Source organism: Plutella xylostella, chromosome 29, assembly GCF_932276165.1.
Source record: "Plutella xylostella chromosome 29, ilPluXylo3.1, whole genome shotgun sequence".
Classification (NCBI taxonomy): domain Eukaryota; kingdom Metazoa; phylum Arthropoda; class Insecta; order Lepidoptera; family Plutellidae; genus Plutella; species Plutella xylostella.
This window is the reverse complement of record NC_064009.1, coordinates 7948563-7962694: the sequence shown is the minus strand read 5'-3', so window position 1 is coordinate 7962694 and position 14132 is coordinate 7948563. Positions and strand designations below refer to the sequence as shown.

At 37.6% G+C, this 14132-nt stretch overlaps 1 protein-coding gene across 1 annotated transcript in view; it reads right to left on the bottom strand.

Annotated features, from left to right (window-relative positions):
• Positions 1–13511, bottom strand: part of LOC105385774 (tRNA dimethylallyltransferase) — a 160650-nt gene extending 147139 nt beyond the window's left edge. Inside the window, exon 1 of the mRNA XM_038117349.2 lies at positions 13304–13511. Coding sequence (XP_037973277.2) covers positions 13304–13441 — 138 coding nt within the window. The 5' untranslated portion in view covers positions 13442–13511. The remainder of the gene's footprint in view (positions 1–13303) is intronic.
• Between the last annotated feature and the right edge of the window lie 621 nt (positions 13512–14132).

The window sequence follows — 14132 nt, the reverse complement described above, 5'->3', positions numbered from 1 at the left end:
TCTTCGACAAACGTGAAGTCACGTGAATCACGTGGCGGTAATCCGCCAAAATCAGCTGAAATGATGATTAGATTCCGACGCCATGTACTGCTAATAGAGGCTGATAAAGGTGCGTCAACGTTGATACCAGACGCGGAAACAGAACCGTATATATGGAAAATTATGAGTCTGCTCGCTTCACTTGGAGGCTTACCAAACTTAGTCTCACGGCCGATGTTAATAGATCACTCTGTACCAACGCAGAATTTTGCGAGTCACATGACGTCAGAATAGAAGTCAGTGCACTATGAAGGCCACGAAACCTCAGTAATAAAATAGCACAGGCACTATGGGGAAGCGAGGAAAAATATACTAGACGGATGGCAACAAAAAAAACTGAGTTTACTTCGCCTTTTTATGACTGTTTGGCCGATGAATACAAAGCTTAGCATTAGGATGTTATAAATAATACTAACGAAGAAATACGCTGATGCCATCAATGTTCTCGGAAATTGAGTAAGCCAATTCAGCGCTTGCTGTAGACTTGCTATGTTTAACAACTGTTTTTGTTTGTCAAGTTTAAGAAAACATAAATTAATACGCCTTTTAACATTGTATTGCCAGATTTATTAAACTTAGTAGAATAGACCCTACCGAATACATTTTTTGCTGAATCGGCATTAATGCAAGTCATTTTGACTTGAGCTTTGTCTACTGAAATATCATTAGATATTTGTAAAGTAAAACACACACTAAGGCAGCGTTCCCACTACGCCGGACCGGCAGATCTGCCGAAAACCGGACACCGGACAGAGTGTTCACATTACATCGGATCCCGGAAGAAATTCAGACAGTCCTCAGTTGAATTTGGACAATGAATTTGAATTCGTAGTGACAAAACGTTCGGTAGAAATGCCGGGCTCGGCAAAAATGCCGGACCCGGGATAATGTGAATAGCTTCATATAAATTGTACAGCCACTAGCTCTTCCGGCAGATTTACCGGCGCGGCAGATCTGCCGGTCCGGCGTAGTGGGAACGCTGCCTATAAATAAATAGGCAGCGTTCCCACTACGCCGGACCGGCGTAGTGGGAACGCTGCCTAAGTCAGCGTTCCCACTACGCCGGACCGGCAGATCTGCCGCGCCGGTAAATCTGCCGGAAGAGCTAGTGGCTGTACAATTTATATGAAGCTATTCACATTATCCCGGGTCCGGCATTTTTGCCGAGCCCGGCATTTCTACCGAACGTTTTGTCACTACGAATTGCCGGTAGAACGACCGGGCCCGGAGTAATGTGAACGAGTTTGTGCCGGTATCTGTCCCCCGCTCGCCCCGCTCGTGCTCCCCTCGCCCCTGGATGTAAAATGAAAAGAATGGAAAATTTTTCCCGTAAAATAGGGTGTACCCAATGTTTTCTTTTATTTTGCCTTCTATTAAGATACCACCACAACACAACAATTTCGTCGTCCATTGTGCACGCAGGTCCAAATTCAACTGAGGACTGTCTGAATTTCTTCCGGGATCCGATGTAATGTGAACACTCTGTCCGGTGTCCGGTTTTCGGCAGATCTGCCGGTCCGGCGTAGTGGGAACGCTGCCATAGTAGTACTCGTTGATATTAAATATTAATTAGAACTAAAGAACAAAGATAAACAATTCAACATTGACAAATGAATAGTAATCAAATCAGAAAAGCTTTGCCATGTAAACGTCTTGAAAAGGACAAAGCTATTAAACACCAATTCCCAAATTAACAAGTATAATCGACAATTCATTTGCAAATAGCCCGGAATCGTCTACGCAGTTGATATTATTTACATATTTCGAAGGTGTCGCTACGGTCTTTGTGAGGTGGTTTTTTACGTGGGGTCTTGTGTGATAGTTTGCCGTTTTTGCCGCTATATAAAATGGCAGTTGTCTCGCTTTAGATAAAGACGCAATAGTCTAATCATATGGCCTCGATAGGTCACTGGCTCATGTAGTCACGCGCCTGCGTTGTAAGATTCCGCGGCCGGTTGCCGGCCGTCCGACAACACTCATCAATCCAGCCTTTAAAGTATCAGCATCACTTACACACCTATTTTTATGGGTATCATTTTGTGAGTAGTTGTTACAAAAAATGCGCTAATAAAATCAGGGTTTATTGGAGCCGCAACCGTACTGTACAACCTGTACATGTAAATCCGGATTGTTACTTTAATTTTACCTACTTATTCAGGAAGTCGCTTAAAGTGTAAAGTAAGCTCTACTCTGTGGGTAATTCTAAACCACTTTTTTACAACAACAAAAAAAAATCATACAAACTATGTAGGTCACGTGACTTTTAGGAACTATGGGAAGTAGAAAATTTTCAAAAGTCATACAACAAAAGTTGTTCAGGTGAGTCCCCTGGTCACCCCCTATTAGATTACTAACCACTTTTGCAACATCTCCTTTCCAAAACTGCTAAACGTAGTAAATATACAACAGGTAGGTTACAGGTATAACTTTGATTTGAATTTAAAAAACGAATGATTTAAAATGTTTGAATGGAGTCGTTACAAAACAGGTTTCCGATGATTTGTGGAACGTGAGAAAATCGACGTTCCTCTTATAGATTAGGTAACACATATTTTTCAAATACTTGTGTATCGGGCGGGAACACTCAGCATTCTTGTAACGCATTTAAGTTTTCATGAAAAGTTGAAAAGTTATTCAAGCTCATGCTTACTATGTACGGTGGCCTGCGCCTAAAAGTATACAGGCGGAGTTTTTAAAATAGCGATCCCTGATGATGAAGGGACCAGTTAAATCTGTTATAAATCAGGTGACGTGTTGTGTGTGATGTGTGTAGCAGTAGTGTTTATGTAGATGTGCTTTGGCAGCATGTGAGCTTGAAATCGCTATTTTAAAAACTCCGCCTGTATACTTTTAGGCGCAGGCCACCGTACATAGAGTATATGTATAGTATCAAAGAATTCATTAGTAGATGCCGGGGCACCTGGACTCACAGCCTCTCGTATACTACCTAACTACTATTTAAGTACTCACCTAGTCTTTTACTGCAGTTGTAAAGATTCTGCCAAATATTATGTAAAACCTACCATTCTAAATAACTTCAGTTTACTTGAATCCAACAGCATATAACATGAGGCGTCTTACTTCAGGAAATGTCAACTTATCTACGCCTCTTATCTCATAGGATTTGATTCCTATAACGTGATCTTTGCATTTCGTCACAATCAATATTATCGATTGCTTGTGCTGGATCCTTGAGCTTTATTGATCATCAAGAGATCAATAACCAAGTGCTAAGTCTATAAATACACAAGTGACAAAAACTATTGGGTTTTCCGTACAATGTCTAACATACCGTAAATGTATGTGTGTATGTGTGTATGTTATCAGTGCCACTCTTTTCAGGCAAAACGACTACTTTCAATGCATGAGAGATGACAACATGTATCACACGCCCAAACGTTAAAATAGTATACTTACGGCTTGGGATAAGTAATTCAAATAGTTTTACTGTTGTTTTCACAACTTTACTAAGGACGACTTAAATATGACATGCGTCGCTGTGATTGGCTTTTAGAGATAAAAAGGTACACAGACTAGAGTAATCTTCAAAGATATTATTATTATTTCGTCATTTATTCACACTTGCCGGTGCGTAAATCTTGGTAGATATTATGACCATAAAGAATCGATTTAATTAAATCTTCAATGTCGTACAATTTTGCGCCTATTACCTACCTGATATGTGCCTATTTCTTGTATATTATGGATGAAGGCTTTATGTTTGACTTTGAAAACCATACCAAGGTGAAATTAACAAGAACTATGCAGGTAGTATAGTAGGATTTGGTTTACATCATGAAAGAATAGAACCTAAACATGCATAAGGGTTAAATAGATATTCTTGGCCATGATATCAAAATCAGTTAAGTAAGCCAATACTCTTTCTCTACCATGGGAATTTGATATTGCGATAAATTAATACTTTCTATAGTGTTGTCAGAAAATGACACTTTATAATGTACACAAAAGTGGAGTACACGCAACCCAAACCTTTAGTGTTATTCTGTAAATTATTAGTGATTGTCAGTGGCCACCCTTACCCTACCTTAATACCCAACAGTATCTCTAGCTGACTTTGCATACGTACTTAAGTCTTGGTAGAATTAAACATGATTGAATATATATTATATACCTATATTGGCAGAGAATAATTATTACAGTGTAACCAAATAAGTATGCGTAGTACATTTACATAGTAACGTAACGTTGCCATATATATTTTCGTTTCTACCACCTTTCCTGTCTACTACTCTCGTATTATTATTTTAATTAGTCATTGTTTAAAGAGATGCTACCATTGCCTTATGCTAATTTGTCGTAACTAATTAATATTAATCGTGCCATAAGTTTTTATGACACCATCTGACCGTGACTTAGTATGGATTTGGCTGAGCGCGATCATTTTTGATAGGGATTCGATTATGTTGCTATGTACATTCGATTCCATAAAGATCATGCGTATTTTTAAGAGCTTTTGCGGTAACATTACATATTTTTGGGGTCGAAATCAAATTAATTTATAAACAAAATCACAGAGATATTTCCGTGATCAAATATTCTTCTCCTCAATACTCAAACGAAATCAAATGTCAATTAATTCAGTGTTATTTTTAACAAATCAAGTAGAATACGACTTAATTATATTGAGAACACACAAAATACCTGTTATCGATGCCGACGCTTGCTCGTTTTGAAATTGTAATCACATCACGTGATTTCTCACAAGCTTAAATGACAGCGACTATTTATAGAATTTATTATTTTTTTGTTACGAGTGTGTCAGTCAATTATTGATAGCCATGGTTGAATGAAACGAACGTCACCATTAGACGATCTTTCAGCGAATGACGCTATTCTGATTGGCTGATTGTTTCACCACGGTGACAAATCCTAGACAGGACATGAGCTAGTGTTTGTTACCAATATGCTAAGAAGTAGGAGACATAGGACGCCTTTTCCTTTTATCTCACCTATAAAATTAGTTTCTAACCCTATCACGTGAGTACAAATGTACAGCGAAAAGCGGCTGACTCGCTGGCGAGTTACCTCTGACTACCCTTTCGGGGATAGCAGTCGTTAGTATGTCCAACTTATTTATAAATGTCATCAGTATCGTCATGATATTTAAAAAATATACATATATTATAAATACATCACACCTGTCTATAGCCACTAGACAAGAGTATCTTCAATTTCGTGGCGTGTCTTTGTTTTATCACGTTTTATGTCCATCAGAGTTTGTACGGAAATAGACGATTCTCAATTCTGACACAGCGATAGAAGTATAGAAGAGATGATGCAAAGAAAAATCTGGGAATCCTATATGTATATCCTACTGGCGATCGTATTTTTCTTCACAGTGACAAACTTTAGTCCAGCTCTAGTGTTGATCGCTAACTCATTAAGCAGAATATTTAAGTACACCGCATACTCGTAGTAAAGACGGTTAACTACTTCATTATCATCAACCCATAATCGTCCTATTGCTGGAGGCCATGTCCAAGGAGTCTCACAACACAGTATGTTCAGCCTTCTTCTTCCAGCCACTACCGGCCACTTGTCAATGGTCATCTGTGCTGCCGGATGGCGTCCCACGCCACGATTTACGACTACCGCCTCTAATTAAAACTGTGATTCTGGCACCTGCAGTCTCAGTTCCGATGTCATCGACCTGACGTCTAGTTGCGAATGCTCGTGACATTATAATTAGCACTAGACCAACACTCTTCAATACTCAAATGGGTATCGTCGGCTTGACGTGCACGACTGTTTTATCCGGTTCAACTGCTGTGGGGTATTACCTTTTGGAACTGAGCAGCTTCGAACACAGAGGTCAGACTTCATCATGTGTTCAACAGTTCAACATAAAGTGTCGTTACTAGAACGTAAAATTACTTATCACAGGGGACATCTTATGACGTATCGCATCGCTCAATTCCAAAAGATATTATCCTAATAGGTACAATTTGAAGCAATAAATACATATTTCACAATATTACAATAAGAGTGAAAAGTCGTCACTTGTGGGATCCGTTTCAGTTAATGATAATTTAGCACACTATCGTGTGTTCGACTGTACGGCCTTAAACAGCTCAACTCATTGTGTGCAGGCGACTAAAAGTGTTTTCATTTTTAATGAGACTGGAGAAGATGTAATCCTTTGTGTCACACTTTGTAAAGATTGCTCGACAATATTCCTAAACGATTTGATGAACAATACCACCGCAATTAGGATATGGATGTATGAGAACATTGTTGAATTTTATAATTAACACTTAAAGTGGACTCAAATTTGCTGCTTAAAGTATATATTCATGGTCACAAGGATCATTTAACATCACATAATCTAATTTTGTTTAATATTGTAAGTGCATTGACACGGTTACAGCATTACGTCTGATTCAAGGCCAGACATCAAAATAGACTGATTTAACAATGGATTGCTTGATATAACTTTATAATCTTAGTCTCACGTTTACCTAAATACAATATTAGGTGCGTTCATTTACATCGTCGCGACATACAGACGTGCAAACTGTATGTTTGGCAAGCAAAGAGGTTCCAATAACCCTCTAGTCTCTAAACTTTTTCAAGGCCACTAACCAGCCAGGATGATTCGAGAATTAGCATCTCTGAGATATAAAAACTTTTTGGCAAAACCAGCGCTTTCTTTTTTCAAGCAGTAACTGATGCTTCCTAATAGCGCGGATGTTCTGTTTGATGCTTCGGATGGCGTGGATATAATTTATGAATGTTTATTATCGAAATAGACAAAACATATTGTTAATAAACCAAACACATATAAGGAAGGCTGGTTGAATAGTGTAAATTTTCAGCTCCCAATTCATTAATCGACGACCCTTGAAAATACTAGGCCGTAGAACTGACAAGGAAGATTTTGTTAGCTTCATTTATTAGTAGATTATAATTTTATGATAAGTGAGGCCTTATCAATATTCTCTGTCGACTATCAAGAACATGAATGACAGCATCAGGTTACCTACTTGGCATTTGGAACACAACGGTTGTCAACTACTATACGAGCCGAAGGTTGCCACTTAATATTCCTAATTCAACTAATCAAATGGCGAATTAAATCTGCTGGCCGGATTATATAGTTTAGTGGAAAAAATATGTGCCGTCCATACTAAAGGTTCACACAACGTCTTCATTGGTTCTGATTAAATAGTCAACGCATGATTATTTTATTAATTTAAACATGATCAGTGTTTTGACTGACGAAATGGCTTCATCTATGATTTTATTACACGCTACGTACCTGCCTGCCAGGTCCATTATCCGTTTTGAGAAAATTTGTATTTTCATTACATTTAATTAGTATAACTCTAAATCAATGTAGGTTTTATTTAACATGCATGCTGGGTTCCTTTGCAAGTCTGCAGGGATGTATTTTGTCCAATGAAGTAAAGCCATATTAACTTTACAGATCATCAATATTCCATAGGGGTTTTTATTTTCAATGAAAAAATACAATATTATTTTTGTCGTATTCCATACACCTAACATACTATCCACATTCCTGATACACTTAATACAGTCTGCTAATTAGACTAGTTTAACAGAATATGATGTCACAGTCCATCTGATGATTCAGATCAAGAAATGTAGGTACATACTGCATACTATGGCAATAAAGTTAGCTAAACAGTGATAATGAGTGTAGGTATTCAGGCTAAAAAACCAAATATAGACGAATAGGCGATAAATTTTCAGTATTCGAGGAATCAATTGCTACATTTATAGTTAAGGAAACCTGTGGGAATGACAAGGAAAAGTTTAGGAAATTATGTCATATACTATATTGCTTATAAAGCCTATTATTTCGAATCTTACGTAGGTAACTGGAAACCGTAAAAGATCGAGTGAACTAATTACAATGCTTATAAATAGCTTACTTATGCCCGGGAGCTTCGATCAACCATTTTCCCGTTGCCTTATTAGGGGTTAAAAGGTTTTCCCGTGGAAATTTTGATATAAGTTTTTTTTTTGTTTTTACAATACAAATATAGTTTCCTTTCAGTAAAATGTTAATCTATTGTAGTTCCCGAGTTATCAACCTGTTGATCACCAAAAACAAACATATTTGTAAACAACGCAAAAACCAATAGTATTATACTAAAGTATAAATAAATCGTATTACCGCACTACTACACAAAAAAAACATCTGAACTACAAACTCGATCTAAAATCAATATTTTAATTATTTCCTGTGTTTAGATTACAAATGGCATTGTCATTTAGACGTTTAGTAATATATAACGTATATCAGGATCTGATCAGGATATTTTAGGTTTATTTTTTAAAATTTAGGTTGGACTTCATCTTAAGTGTTTTACAGCCTTAATAAAAACCTGCTATCAATGACGCTTCCTTACATCATATTGGTTCCCATAAAGTTTAACCGACAAGTTTGGCTTCTATTACTAAAACAATACATTTGTAGCTGCTAATTTAAATTCAACAATTTCTTTCTGGAACCATCTAAACCCCTCACAACGAAACACCAAAATCGTTTCAAAAATATTCCTCATACTAGGTATCTAACACGAAAACCGGCAGAAAATCTTGAAAACTCGAAGTCTGCGAATCGATTTTGAATTTACCGCGACGACGGCAACTCAGAAGTTACTCTAGCTTGACAGAATACCAACGAAATCGAGCTTCTAAGCATTCGGTACGTTGGATGCCTCGAGATAAGCCGAACGTCCACTGCCGGCTATACTAAGTTAGTTCGCTTAGTTGAGCCACTTGTCCATACAATACATGTGCGACTGTGCGTCTGAAGTCCTAACTAACCTAACGTGCGAACTTACTTAGTTTAGCCGGCAGTGGACGATCGATGTAGTCGTTGTCAGCGCACCCGCGGTATCCAAACCTTATATTCCGATTTTGAATTTACCGCGACGACGGCAACTCAGAAGTTTACTCTAGCTCGACAAAGGACGAACGAACGCGAGCTGCCAAGCATTCGGTACGTTGAATGGTGAGTATAGACTACAACATTTGCTTGTAACAGAACAACGAGCCGCTCTCTGACATGTTCTAGTGTATCATTCTTTTGCGAACTTTTGTCATGCTTTTGCCTGTACTGTGCCATTCGTAAGAACATTACACAGAAAAGCTCGACAAAATGTTGTAGTCTATACTCACCTGAATGCCTCGAGATCTGACTGACTGCAGACAGACTGCCAGAGTCAAACTTCGTTTTCCGTAAGGTAGAATGGCCTGTCAGGTTGGCGCGGAGGCACCGCGGGGCGGCGGGAAATACCGGCGGCCTTGAGCGAGCCGACGACCCGCCGGAATGCAAACACGACCGGCCACTTGCCGAAATTCTCTGCGCAGTACACGCTGACAACGCAGATGCTTCTTGCCATTCTCATCACGGTGTTATGGTTATGGCGGTTAATTTAACCTTTGTCAAGGGATGCTTCGGTTATGGTGGTTCTGAGCTTACAGCGCAATTAGCTTTACGACGGTGGTTTTAAAGTCTAATCTTGATTATGGCTAATGAACGATACATTTTGCTACAACCAGGACTTCACCCGAAGAATTAGTTGTAAGAAACCTATACAAATAAAAAATGCGGAACACTCCGTAGGACCAAAACCAAAACGCAATGAAGATGAAACCAACGAAATAAAGCTGCAATACGACAGCGAAATCAGCATCTGCATCGTTCAATATACTGCGGTGGCGACGCTAGCGACCCGGCCGAAGGCTGGCCGGCGTCCCACGGCTGCGCTGCTGTTATATAACTTGAGTAGACAAACTCGGCCATTCAATGCGCAAATCTGTTCCTCAGGCGAGAGACCATAAACAAACAATGGCGGTGATTTTTCGCACATCTTCGTCTCGATACTGCCCGGATTTTAGATTAAGTGATACATAATGTAAGAAGCTGTGTTTGGTTTATGTTCTGATTAGTTATGTTTTTTTTTTCTTTAATTACTAACCCTATGTATCCGTGTGGGAAAATAAATGCTCTCATTTATCTTAACAAGTACATACTTTGAAATAAATTGGCGAAATTAAGTCTGTTTCAATGTCTGCTATACTATAGATAAATTTTATGTGTGAAAAAAAATTAGACACATAGTGAAAAAGACACAAAATTGCAATACTATCCTATAAATAAACGTATTTTTTCATTCTCGTCTTGTACATCGAATTTGAATAGCTACAAAAACCTACGTAGACCTACAAAATAATTTTAGTACAAAACAAAAAACTACAGAAATTAAAGTACTTATAGCTATTAACACGTATATGATGTTCCATGTAGATAAGTAAATAAATGGCGACAACCAAGGACAATGCCAACAGATGTTTTAACACTAGACTGTCCTCTGCACGGTCTGAATTGCGTAACCTTGCCAAATTCACGGTACTTATCAGAAAGTATACGACCAATTGAAACTGTAAGTTCTTGAAGAGCCGGAAGAATAAAACATGGAATTATTGGAAGATAAGAACAAATCAAAAAGAAAAATTAAATTTTTTCTAAGACCGATGGAAGGTAAGCACTAAGCATAATTAACTATGTCATGAAGCGCTGGTATCCACGCAGGACTTTGTTGATAGATTCATACTCAAATTAGAAATTGAAAGCCAATCGCAAAAAATGCTAATTCTGTTTCATTACCAACTTTCAGCGAGATCATAAATGAATTAATGCTCTCGAAAATAAGGAAGATAAAGTAAACAGGAGATGCGAGAATAGGATTTGGTCTCGAAGCTGGGATTATGAAAAACGACGTAACGATAGATGTGGACTTTTTTAGAAGGACGGTGCCTAGAATGGCTTAAAACCAACAATGTAGTTTCAAGCTGATGATTCAAAGTATGCTAACCGTCACGACAATAAGTGTCGATGACTAAAACAGCCAAACGAAACCAGTGGCCCCAGAATTCACAATACACGAACAATTCATATCCATTTCACACCTATCAAATTGCGGTTTATTTTAGCAGTTACTGGCATTGTTCTTTTTAGGGTTCCCTGCTTCAGAATGGGGAAACCGTTAGGGTCCTAGTTCATTGTACCTATCTGGGTGTAATCGGGTCAGTTTTCATAAACCTAGATAATCACTCTCGGTCCAGGGGGAGAGGTACCTTATCTCCGTCACGGTAATGATTCTGAGTCATCAACTCAGCATGCGTTCCCTTCGCTTACGCTTTTACAAAAATATACGTAACTTTAAACGTATAATTAGCTTCACTTTCACCGACTCAGGAACAAATTTGACAGGTCTTTAGATACGCGGTCAATCTTCAATACAAAGCTCTGTAGTGCACGACCACGACTCATTAGCAATCGCATCTCGTGAAGGTAATTATGGAAGCGCCTTTACGCACTATTCCAAAGCATGTGACCCAGTTCGCTTTATTTGCATGTAAATATAAAAGAATGCTGTTTCTCCGTGTAATGTAGTTCTGCGTATTCTTGTAGGAAACCATTCTGTAACTATGTGAATTGTCGGATGATAGGTATCACGCGATTTGTAGTAATTAAATGTAGATAGGAGAAATAAGTAAGTATAACAGTGGCCTAATTTTCATACCGCGGTCAATTAATACTCATAGGTACTTATAGAAAATTTGAAAATGCATCATGATATAAAGGTGTTAAGAAAATGAAACGGATGGTAGACAGCACACTTACAAGAAATGTAATATTTTTTTCACTTTGTACGCACTTTTAGGGAAATGTAATAGGTATTCTATCTCTAGTATACCAGGTATCAATCTGGTGTATGATACCCTCTATCATCCTGTTTTAATTGAATCATGACCAACAAGAGAGTATTCATAGTTTTATAAATGTACACACGACTAATTTGAATGGTAATGGATGCGGAAAGCTAAAGATCGCATCCAGTGGCGTGCTTTGGGAGAGGCCAACGTCCAGCAGTGGACTGCTATAGGCTGATGATGATGACTAATTTGAATGCAAGACAACTATTTTATTTTTACTAGCTACTAAAAATAATTAAATTTATCTGCTCAACTTTTCCAACGCTAATTATTCTACAATTTTCTATGATAACCAGAATAAGTTAGTAACAAACGGTTAGTTACGCTGCACCACACTGTAGCCAAAAGCTTAGAAGATACAAAAAGCAATGATTAATTTAGATATTTTGGTAATTACATACACTCAACGGTAGAAGCAGGCATCAACAAAGTTCTATCTGCATATGCCTGAAGCCTGTCCAGACATCTCCCATCACCACTTTGTGTACCAAGATCAGAGAGTTTAACTCTCTCTAATTATTGAAGAGACATGGCTCGTCAATAATCAAATAACTGTGAACAAATAATGTTTGAAGCATATAATGGCCACGGTCCATCTCTTATGTTAGGCAGTGGGAAACGACAGACCAAACACCCATTGACAAGGAGATCCTGCTCAAGAAATGGCGCTGGATTGGACATAATAATATAAAATTATTTAATAAAGTAGTATTTCAAAATAATACTGGAAATGAAGTGAGTTATAAGAAAACTAAGGTTACTAGCATAGCTCTTGAAATCTGTAAGATGGGCCGGACACATCAGCCAAAGAACTTAAATTGGGGTAGAAGAGTCCTTGTATGGAATGTACAGTCAGCCACCTGCTAGCCCATTGGACCAACCTTTGACAAATTGCTGATACTGTTTGAATGAGGAAGGCAAAGGACAGAGAGGATTTGGATTCAGTCAATCCTATCCTATGCCAAGCAACAGATGATTGGTTGATGATATGGTAAGATGATAATGAGCATAAATGGTAAGTTAGGCCATAACTTATAAATACTTACATATATGAAATTTGAGTTCTCTAGAATTAAAACCTAGCAAAGTGAACACTACACATTCCAACATAAAATTTATGTAAGTACCTACCTTATAATTTTGTTTTTTATTTCTACTAATATTTGGCACACATTACCTACATACTAGTTAAATCTAACTAGGTACACTGATAAGATTTATGATAGATTTCTTATAAGTATAAAATACTCACTATTGGATTTCTTGTAATAATAGATAAAAGTTTATTTATAGGTTATGTTGTTGTGAACATAATATACACTAAGTAATCAGTGCAGAAGACAACTACGGTAGTTATAGAATTGTATGCAATAGTTTTTACTTCAGAAGAGTACACAAAAAGCTAGAAATGACCTACAAAAAGCTAGAAATGACCTAGTGAAAAGTAAACACAACTTTGAGGTTAGAATTAAGATATTTTGTGACTTACCTGCATGGAATCGGCGCTGATAATCTCTGTCTTGAACTTCTGGGCTAACTCCACACCTAGTTTAGTCTTTCCGGTGCCTGTAGCACCTAAAATTATCACTATAGGCACTTTAGAACTCATTACAGACCGTAGGGCCATTGCAAACTTACAGTCGCACGAACTTCACTATTGTTATTGTTTTTGACGTTTCGTGAGCCGACTTGAGATTGCGTTCCGTTCCTACAAAAAACTATATAAATATATTTTTTACTTGCTAAAGATGAAAGAACATAATAATATTACCTACATAATGAATAAGTATACAATACACAAATTATATGACATTTATTATTACACAATCATTAAATCTGTCATGTTATAGTTTTTGTAGTAGAATATTAAAATATTTAGATGCTTACTTTGAACAGTTTAACTAGTCTATATCATTAGTAACGGAGCGTTCTGTCTTCAGGTACAGTACAGTCGACGACAAGAATTCAGAAACTGTTTGAAAAAGTTGTAGATTTTGAAAGATATTCTTAGTTAAGTATGGATAGGTGGTAACTTACCTGATTTTAAATCCAGGTGCATGGTACTATCTACCTACTAGTGATTTCTCGTGAATCTCGCGACATAACGTGCACGTGCACTAACCCTCGTAGTTTTTTGTTTGTCTGTGTAAATACTATCAAAAAAAGTACCTACCTACCACTACCTAATTAATCAATTCTATTCAATTGTTTTTTGAGACTTATTTTCACATACTTTCAAGTGCTAAACTCCTTTCCTGTGCTTTGGACCATTTACCTCCATGCTGCTGGTCCACTGCGAGTAGGTACTTGGTGCAAGT